General features: G+C 39.3%; 1 protein-coding gene across 1 annotated transcript in view; it reads right to left on the reverse strand.

The window, feature by feature from the left end:
• Window positions 1-7,542, reverse strand: part of NPFFR2 (neuropeptide FF receptor 2) — a 97,895-nt gene extending 90,353 nt beyond the window's left edge. The window contains 2 exon segments of the mRNA XM_017879000.1: window positions 7,257-7,404; window positions 7,407-7,542. Coding sequence (XP_017734489.1) covers window positions 7,257-7,404; window positions 7,407-7,542 — 284 coding nt within the window.
• Between the last annotated feature and the right edge of the window lie 3,434 nt (window positions 7,543-10,976).

The following is a 10,976-nucleotide window of genomic DNA, read 5'->3' on the forward strand; positions in this document are numbered from 1 at the left end:
CAATGAGATACCATCTCACACCAGTTAGAATGGCAATCATTAAAAAGTCAGGAAACAACAGGTGCTGGAGAGGATGTGGAGAAATGGGAACACTTTTACACTGTTGGTGGGACTGTAAACTAGTTCAACCATTGTGGAAGACAGTGTGACGATTCCTCAAGGATCTAGAACTAGAAATACCATTTGACCCGGTCATCCCATTACTGGGTATATACCCAAAGGATTATAAATCATGCTGCTATAAAGACACAGGCTACACGTGTGTTTATTGCGGCACTATTCACAATAGCAAAGACTTGGAACCAACCCAAATGTCCATCAATGATAGACTGGGTTAAGAAAATGTGGCACATATACACCATGGAATACTATGCAGCCATAAAAAGGGATGCATTTGTGTCCCTTGTAGGGACACGGATGCAGCTGGAAACCATCATTCTCAGCAAACTATCGCAAGGACAGAAAATCAAACACCACATGTTCTCACTCATAGGTGGGAATTGAACAATGAGAACACTTGGACAAAGCAAAGGGAACATCACACACCTGGGCCTGCCGTGGGGTGGAAGGAAGGGGGGAGGGATAGCATTAGGAGATATACCTAATGTAAATGACGAGTTAATGGGTGCAGCACACCAACATGGCACATGTATACATAGGTAACAAACGTACACGTTGTGCACATGTACCCTAGAACTTAAAGTATAATTTAAAAAAAAGAAAAAAGAGAGAAAATAATGGAATGGGTAATGTAACTTAAATAGAAAGTAAATGTTGTGCTACTTTTTAGTTTAGTTTTTCCTGGTACTCAGATCCAGATTATTCTTTGGAACTAACATATACAGATACTATGGAACCTGAATGTATATTAAAATGGTGCAGTGATAGCTTTTTCAAATTTTTTTCCAAATTAAAGGAAAAAAATATATACTTATTGGTATTTTAGCTAAGGTAGGATCAACAGGAAAGAATTAGAAACAGGAATGAATCATGGGAGCAACTTAAGGTTGGAGTTTTGGCAACTTGTCTGTACCTATAAAAAGATTCAGGAGAATCTAATATGTAAATGGATGTAAAATTTTCACAGAACAAATATTTGCTAGACTCTGTTCTAGGCACTGAGGGCAGCAATAAGTATGAAAGTATAGTGTACATCTCTCATGGAGCTTATATTTCATTTTGGGGAATAATATCATTGATAAGTGAACACATAAATGGAGATAGTCTCCACTAGCAAGTGGGCTTTGATACAAATCAGACAATACTGTGATGACCAGCAGCGTGGAGAGGCGTTCCAGACCCAAGATGAAAGGACTTAAAGAACCCCTCCCGCGCAGCTCTGAGAGGCACGATTCCCAGGCAGGGAGAACATCAGGTGCAAAAACTGTAGTTGGGAATGAGCTTGGGATGTTCAAGTCTCGAGGGTCTAAAAGGAGGAAAAAAGAGATGAGAGCTGAGAATAGGGACAGTGAGAAATTGTAAGGTTTTGGATACTGTAGAATCTTCAAGTTGGGCACTAATTCTGTAGGTAAATATGAATTAGAAGTTGCTAAAACCTAGATAATCAAAATATCAAGAAAAGCAAGCTCAGGATACTGGCCAAGCTCACGCTGGTCTTTGATACTTCTGTGTTAAGGGAAGCACGGGGCCACTAGTTTTGAAAGAAGCATATATCACAGAAATTACTTAATGTAGTTTTTCCAGCTGAAAAAAGAGCAGGAACAAAGGGAACTCCCTCAGACAGGGAAGATTTTAGCCAAAGGCTTCTAAGCTTTAAGTGACACTGATATAAATGATATAAATGGCTACCCAAGGACAAAAACAAACAAAGAAAACACTTTGCATACCTGTGGAGGATGGGGAATTCCAGACAGAAGAGGAGATCATGAGTAAGGAGAAAGAGAAATGCAAGGCTGTAAACTCTACTGAGAGAGTTGTCTATTGTAAATGAGATACAGCATCCTTACAAAGAGTAGAAGATGTGATCCTAGAGAGACCCCACATTCAGTTTATTATCAGTGTCCCAAGAATGCAAGGACAGGAAGTAAAATGGGAAGGAAAATTTAGAGACTTTAAATGAGACCTCTTTTTTTTTTTTTTTTTTTTATAAACAAGATTTTGCTCTGTTGCCCAAGCTCGAGTGCAGTGGCACAATCATGGCTCACTGCAACCTCAACCTCCAGGGGTCAAACGATCCTTCCACCTTAAGCGTAACCTCCTGAGTTGCTGGAACTACAGGTATATGCCACTATGACCAGCTAGCTTTTGTTTGTTTGTTTGTTTGTGTTTGTTTATTTGTTTTTAATTTGTAGGCACTGGCTCTCACTATGTTGCCTAGGCTGGTCTCAAACTAGGCTCAAGTGATCCTCCTGCCTCTGCCTGCCAAAGTGCTGGAATTACAAGCATGAGTGGCCTAAATGAGGTACTTTAAAGATTTTAAATGAGACTCCATACTTTAAGGGAAAGTAGGGGATTTGAGAGAAATCCTAAGCACTGCAAGTATCACCTCTTTAAATGTTTACATTTAGCAAGGAGATAGGGTGTTTGAGATGGCACTCTTGGTAAGATAAAGCAGTTTTTATAAGTCACAAACTCCTCCAAGATATGAGAATCATAAGGTCATGTGCAAGCACTTAATCTGAAATTTGTCTCTATTTCCTTGTATGTTTGCAGGTGGTAAATTCTAATATATACAACTATTTGATTTAACTCATATTCTGGTGAGGCTAAATTAAAGAAATATTTATCCTCTTGCTATAATTTTTCTAAATACCTCCTGTCCAAGACAACACTTAAGATTCTTAAGATTAGTCTGTCTATGGTTGCAAAATGGCAATGTGGATTGGGACAAATTTTTTTCATTATGGGAAATCATGAAAATAATTTTGACTCAGAATCATATATATACTATATATTTAAATGTATATGTATTATATATATATAATGTGTGTATACACACACACACAAACACATACCACCCAAACCCAACTCCAGCCCACTAATCTGTGGTGGTACATTTCAAAAAGTTTCACAAGTAACTCCGATGTTTCTTACTTCCACTTAGAAAAATCTTCATGAGGACTGTAATATTTATCTCTTCCTAGGTACATAGCTTTCATGTGGAAAGGATCAGTATAAAAAGAAATTGGTACATTGATTGTAAGCTGTTGTTACTACATACTTGGGAGCCCTGCAGTGTAGAATTTAAGCACATGGACTGGGACACTACATGAGTTCATTATCCTGGTTCCTCAAACTAGAAAACATGTTTACTTTGGCAAATTATTTCTGAGCCTCAGTTTCTTTAAACACCAAAAATGGATTGTAAGCATACTCAATTTCTAAAATCATGAGGATTAAATGAGATAATGTATATGGTTACAGCTCACTTAAGTTTAGATATTTTGATCTCATTTGACTTTGGAAAATTATTGATGCTTTCTAAATTTTGTGGGAATGCAACCAGAACTATAATATTCTAATACGTTTAGTAAACCCTCCAGAATTCTGAAAATACGGATCAACTGAGACTTGTCTGAGGGACTAGAAAAAGGCTCATCAGTTCTAATGGCAGTTACTTTATTCTGCAACTGCCACATGGAACCCAGACTCCACGTAGACACCTAAATAAGACTCTTACAATAGCCCAAGAAGAAAATAGTAAGAAATATACTTTCATAATATTTGAAAACTTTAAATTTTAAATGGACATACAGTTGAAAGAGAACCAATTTTTTGGCATTTCAGGAGTTATTTTGTTTGTTTCTTTTTTCTTTCTCTTTTCTAATTACTGGTGTGGTGTGATTTGGATTGTGCAATTATTCTGATGGTCATTATACGACCTAGCTGGTATGCTTAGCTGTAATAGAATCAAGCCTAGTTTGACATGGAAACCAGAATAGGACATGTCTTGTCATTCATGTGTGGCATTAAATTTAATATTTATGCTGTCCTGACTCATTTTGCCTTTTTGGGGGGTCTAAACTATGGGAAGATATCAAGGAGGCATTCATACTATGCTTGAGGCTCTGGACCTCTCTTTTCCTGGTCTCTGGTGCATACTATAGAAACTGTACTGGGAATTGCCCACCTGCAGATGCAGGAGAGACTCCTCTGCTTTTAGCTGGTTTCCTCCCCTGCCACAGGCAGAAATCCCTTTAGATTTTTCAGAAATGGGTGTGTTAAAAACATTCTTGTGCATCCCCTGTGTACCAGACACAATATCCAGCACAATAGATCATTCTGTTAATTTCTTCTATTAGGACATTTTGTAGAGGAGGTGTTGATGTCATAGAATTTCAGGGCCTTGCCTAAGGGCAGAAGCTCTCAAATGGCAGAGCAAGGATATATGAGCTTTCTCACTCTGGATACTCTGTCCTCTACCATAGAAACAGAGAAATCTAGAGGGGTGAAAGGATTTTAGAAATCAAATTATAATTCATCCTTTTACATTTGAGGAATCTTAGACATGGAGAAGTTAAATGATTTGCCTGAGGCACAGAGCCAGTTAGAAGCCTGACTGGGAAGAAACCTAATTTCTTTACTTTTAGAAGTCTCCTATTTGAAAACTCCATAAAGCAAGGATACCAGACCCATTCCCAACAGCTGTCTGCTGTAGTGACCATTGCATCTTTTTGTATGGGTAGTATATTTCCATTTCCTTCTAGTCTAATGGAGTGAAAATCTCCCTGAAGCCTTAATGTTCAGTTTCAAGAGAATTGGAAAATCATTTAAGAACCAATTTATCCACAAAGCTAGAACTTAAAATCAAAGGGAAACAGAGAGGAAAGGAAAATGAACTGTTAACATCAGGTTAATGGTAAGCATAAAATTCACATGTTTAAGAGAACAATTTGTTAAGATTATTAAAATACTATGTAAATATTGATATAGTTTGGCCGTGTCCCCACCCAAATCTTGTCTTGAATTGTAGTTCTTGTAATCCCCATGTGTTGCTGGGAGGGACCCGGTGGGAGGTAATTGAATCATGAGGGCAGTTACTGCCATGTTATTCTCATGATAGTGAGTGAGTTCTCATGAGATCTGATGGTTTTATAGGAGGCTTTTCCCCTTTTGCTTGACACTTCTCCTTTGTGCCATCACATGAAAAAGAACATGTTTGCTTCCCCTTCTGCCATGATTGTAAGTTTCCTGAGGCCTCTTCAGCCGTGCAGAACTTTGAGTCAATTAAATATTTTTCCTTCATAAATTACCCAGTCTCAGGCAGTCCTTTATAGCAGCATGAGAATAGACTAATCCAGATATGTTTTAGGAATGTGCGATTGTATTTATCCCATTTTCTTTGAATGTGCTTGACAGTTTTAAAATATTTAGCTAAAATAAATGTCCTTTTTTCCATAATAAGGAGGGTAGTATTTTACAAAATTATTATTTTTAAGTATCTGAAGTTTCAAGGCATGAAGTTGTCCTTATTTTGTGTTCCATATTACAGCTGGAAATCCATTTTAATGCAATGCAGTGAAAAGGTTTGTAATATCACAGAGGCATTTGCATGGAATTCTCATAAGAAATCACACACACACACACACACACACACACACACACACACACACAGAGCCAAAGAACAACTACAATAAATAAACTGATACTTCAGGAAGAAATCATTCATTGGTTTATAGTGAATTCATATTTATTCAACCTATAGTCTTTGGCATCTGTAAAAGATAGTGTTGGTGATCAGTATGATTTATAGGAACTATGGGATAAAATAATCATACAAATAAAACAATGAATTTCTAATATATAATTTTAGATACTTTGTAATGTGTTCACAAAATGCACCAAGAATAAAACTGCCAGATAAAACAGACAAATAGATAGATGAAGCAAAAATAAGTTTAAGCCTCAAATGCTCTAAAGTTTTCTATAGACATGAAGAAATCATGGCTAGTAGAAAGATCTTATCGGGGTGTATGGATTTTGGAAAACAAATATTGAGAAAAGAATAGGATAGTGATATATTGTTATTATTGTTATTTTCAAGCAATAAAGCACATTTTTGATTAGTACAATAGCCAGTCTTTAATGTTAATATGTGCCTTTAAATTTAGTGCAGTAAGTACTGTTACTGCACTATATTGCATCACTGTTTTATTAAATGATCAACCTATAGACGTTTTTAACAGATGAAATATTCTAATTGAATTCTGCATACAATTACCATTCTGTTGATGATAATGGCACTATTTTTGAGCATGTTATAGCCATTTTGCAAATTCAACCATAACTTAGATTCATTATTATAATTTTACTCAATTGATTATGGTTTAATTAGAAATCCAGACGGAAACAAAATATGTCCTTCACAGTTTACAAACCATTGATTTTTCCATCCTTTCTCTCATTAGTTGTTACCACTTGAAAGTTATTTGGATGTGAATGGAATTAGAAATTTAGATACATGTTTACAACAACTTTGCATATTTGGATTAAAAAAAGTAAACCAACATCTTTGTACAATTCATGTTATAATTAAGATTTTAAAAAATAAATAAATATTTCAAATATCTACAGTCTAGCTGAGGGGAAATGGGAAATGAACAAATGTATTTTTGGTTTTTAGTTAGTAGTTCTGTCTTTAACTGGAACGACAGCTTGAAGCAGATCATTTTCCTTTCCTCCAGACCCTAAATTTGACCTAGGGCAGCACTGTTGGAAAATGCCTGATGGTTTGGCAGAAGAACTAAAATGGTATTGTCTGGAAACCCTATCTCACTCCCGGAAGGGGATAAAACCTATCCAAACGCCTTCAATAAGGACTCTGGTGTTCTGGACGCAACTCAGAAACCTCATTTTAGCTTTTCTAGCAAGTGGAAATGCACAGGATGAAGCCTCAGATACACAAAGACCATTGCTCAGAAGCATCACGGATGAAAGCAGTTTAGAAACTCGCTAGCTCCAAACCGGCTAAGAAAATTCAACAAAGTTACAATACAGCCCTGGAGAGGGTTTGGGGGGAACTCTAAGGTTAAGAAAGCGCCCCAAATCCCTTGACCAGGTCCCTGCTCTGCAAGCCTGGGGTCACAGCCATCTGTGGTGCAGACATCCAGGGCAGAGAAGTCCCCCAATGTCGGGCCAGTGACCAAAGGGGTGCCTGTGTAATTAGGAAGGGATTTGAAAAATCCAAGGTGTCAGTCCCCAATCGCTAATATGTATCATCAAGGCAAGCGTTAGGCATTAGAGAGGGATCGCGCCCTTACGCGGGGGCCCCCAGCCAAACTGGCCCATGCTGTTACCTCTCCCGGCGAGCCCTGTCGGCGGCGGGAACCAGAATCCACCAAGCCCGTCTGCAGCAACAGGTTCTGTCCCTGCTCTGGCTCCAGCTACTTTTCGCGGTCTGGCGGCTCAACCCCAGCCGACGTCTCTCCGCCTCGGACTCCCTGCTCCGCTCCAGGCTGCCCCGCCGCGGTGCAGGGCGCTGAGTGCTCTGCGCTCGCTCCCCGCCTCCCTGACCCCTTCAGATAAGACGTCACTCTCCAGGAGGCACCAGCTGACCACTGGGGTTCCGAAGAAACTATTCATATCCCGCTAATGGGCACCCAGGTACATTCTTGTGAAACTCAGAATTCGAGTGCAGCAAAGGAAAGGAAGCATCAGTATGACTAGCATCATCGCCGTTACTTGCCTCCAGATCCTGGACAAGTGATTTAGCCTCTCTGTGCCTCAGTTTCCTCGTTTGTAAAATAGAGATGATGATGATATTAATCAGAAGGTAATCTGAAAATTATTTGTCTACGTGCAAAAGTGCCTGGAATAGTCTTGTACAAATTAAGCATTACACTAAATGTGAACTATCATCATCTCTAAGGTTTTAATGGGACTGAGGGGTTCATCGCATATTGCAAACCCTCCCTCTGTCTGAAGCGACCCTATTCTTTGAATCTTTGCAAAGACCTTTTAGCTTGCAAGCAAACCCCTCTGAAATTCTGGAAATTTATTCACAGCATAATCAGAAATGGAAGGGGGAGAACCCTGGGGAGACTCACAATGATCCTAATAGGACTATCTGCCCAGTTGGGTCTTGCTAATAGAGAGAACATGACTAGACTTTAATGGATTAGCTTAGAGATTTATACAGTTACTGAGAAGGGGATAATTAATGGTGCTTTAAGCGAAAAGCCTGTGAGGAGCCTATTGGAGCTAATCCTCACGTGAGTACCCTAGGTTTGTGAAGAGTTGGTGTATAATTATTTCTGATCCACACAGAGGCACCAAGGTTTAGTGACTTGTCTAACATTACAGAAGTGGTATTTAAATGAAAGAACAGCTCCAGAAGCCAAATTCATTTCTTTATCTACTACATTTCTCTGCCTATATCACCGGTACATGTGGGATACAGGAAAAAAAAAAAAAAAAAAAAAAAAAAAACCTATGGTGAGACAGACCTTTTAAAGTAGGATTCCTTGGTCTTGGATTAAAGTTGCAGATTCTGACGTGTGTGTGTGTGTGTGTGTGTGTGTGTGTGTCGTGTGTTTAAAACTGAATGATGATTACACTGATGATTTAGGAAGGGGTATTTCTCCCAAGACTTTACCAAGTTCAAGGTAAGGATACTGGTTCCACTTCTCTAAAGTTTATCAGGATACTCAAGGCACAGAAAGTCATAGAAAAGAAAAAGACATTAAAGAGATAACACAGGAGTCATAGCATAGAATAGTAAGTTAGTTGGGTAAAATAAAACTAAGAAGAGAAAAGCATTTTGAGATTCTCAAATCAAAGTGCAAAAATAATTGTGGATCATTGCTCTACATAATCCCTCATACCACTGGAAAAATAAGTCATTAAAATGAATGAAAACAATAGCAATGCTTTTGATGAGACAGTGAGGTAATGTCTAGCTTGCTAGGATTCTATTATGAATTAAAAGAAATATAAAACTTATGTAACAATCATTTAAACTATGATTCCATTTCTGTATCATGAAACAACACACTGCAAGAACTATTCTCCTGCCCCCCACCCCTACTATTCCACCACCACTGAAAACAATAGACTATATCCATAAGCAGAAGAAAATTATATAAAACTAGGGAAGGACCTGATATGCACCTCTCCCTGAGTACTTCTCCTGTAAACACCTATACACCCTGTTTTAACTTCCATGCTTTCATTCATCATTCTTTGCTATAACTGGTTTTAATAGAGGAGGTTATCTTTCTTTCTCCTAGCTAAAGCCCATGTCTACAATGGTGAGCTTTTCTTCCCACCCTCTCCCATATTTTCAGGATTCTCACACTTTCTCGTATATTTCTTCTCTCCTTGTGAAATGAATTATTCCTGGCTTTTACATATGTTAAGATCTTCCATTTAAAACAAAACAAAATAAAAATCCCACTGTTTTCCTGAAAGGCCTAAGTGTAATACATCATTCCTTCTCAGGAACAACTGCACTGTTCTTATTTTTTTTTTTTTTTGAGACGGAGTCTTGCTCTGTCACCCAGGCTGGAGTGCAGTGGCCGGATCTCAGCTCACTGCAAGCTCCGCCTCCCGGGTTTATGCCATTCTCCTGCCTCAGCCTCCCGAGTAGCTGGGACTACAGGCGCCCACCACCTCGCCCGGCTAGTTTTTTGTATTTTTTAGTAGAGACGGGGTTTCACGGTGTTAGCCAGGATGGTCTCGATCTCCTGACCTCGTGATCCGCCCGTCTCGGCCTCCCAAAGTGCTGGGATTACAGGCTTGAGCCACCGCGCCCGGCCCAACTGCACTGTTCTGCTGTCCAATCTGTCAATTTGCATTTCCTCACTTCCCATCCACTTAGCAACCCACTCCAGCTAGACATTCTCGCCAATCTTGCAAAAATCATCAATACTTCCATGTTGAGAAATACAATGAAATACAATGGATATTTTTCAGTCTGCATCTTATTTGGCCTTTGAACAGCTTGATTTCTATGTGTAACAGTTCTTCCTCTTGGCATATATGTCCTCATAATCCCCTATTTTTTGTTTGTTTACCCTACATCTCTGGCTGCACATTTTTTGTATCCTTTACAGGCTGTTTTTAAATTTTTATTTTCCTACACAGCCATTTAACATAGGTATTTCTTTCTTTGTTTTGTTTTTTGTTTTTTTGCTTGTTTGTTTTGAGATGGAGTCTTGCTCTGTCGCCCAGGCTGAAGTGCAGAGGCACCATCTCGGCTCACTGCAACCTCCGCCTCCCAGGTTCAAGCAATTCTCCTGCCTTAGCCTCCCTTAGTAGCTAGTACTATAGGAAAGTGCCACCACATCTAGCTAATTTTTTGTGTTTTTAGTAGAGACAGGGTTTCAACATGTTAGCCAGTATGGTCTTAATCTCCTGACCCCGTGATCCCTTGGCCTCCCAAAGTGCTGGGATTACAGACGTAAGTCACTGCGCTCATTTTTTTGTTTGTTTGTTTGTTTTGTTTTGAGACAGAGTCTCTCTCTATTGCCCAGGATGGAGTGCAGTGGCGTGACCTCGACTTACTACAAGCTTCGCCTCCCAGGTTCAAGCAATTCTTGTGCCTCAGCCTCCCAGCTAGCCGGACCTAGAGGTATGTGCTACCACACGCGGCTAAGTTTTGTATTTTAGTAGAGACGGGGTTTCACATGTTGCCCAGGTTCATCTCAAACTCCTGAGCTCAGGTAACCCACCCACCTTGGCCTCCCAAAATGCTAGGATTGTAAGCATGAGCCATGTCGCCCGGCCTAACATAGGTATTTCTTTAAGGCTCCGTGCTAGATTCACTTCCCTTCTTATGCTACACTAATTTCTATGCATTCTTATCCACACCACTGGCCTTAATTAGCATGCATATGCAGGCGATCCCCACATTTACATCTCCAGTCTAGATTTTCTCTGTAAGTACGAGACTCTTACTTGACAGTGTTAATGTCTGTGTCAACATCTTCTGAAACTCAGCATATCTAAAACTAGAATCCTGGTCTTCTTCCCAAAACATACTCTAGCTCCGTTGATGACACTGTCATACATTCTTC

This window comes from Rhinopithecus bieti, unplaced genomic scaffold (genome assembly GCF_001698545.2).
Source record: "Rhinopithecus bieti isolate Rb0 unplaced genomic scaffold, ASM169854v2 scaffold_905, whole genome shotgun sequence".
Lineage (NCBI taxonomy): Eukaryota > Metazoa > Chordata > Mammalia > Primates > Cercopithecidae > Rhinopithecus > Rhinopithecus bieti.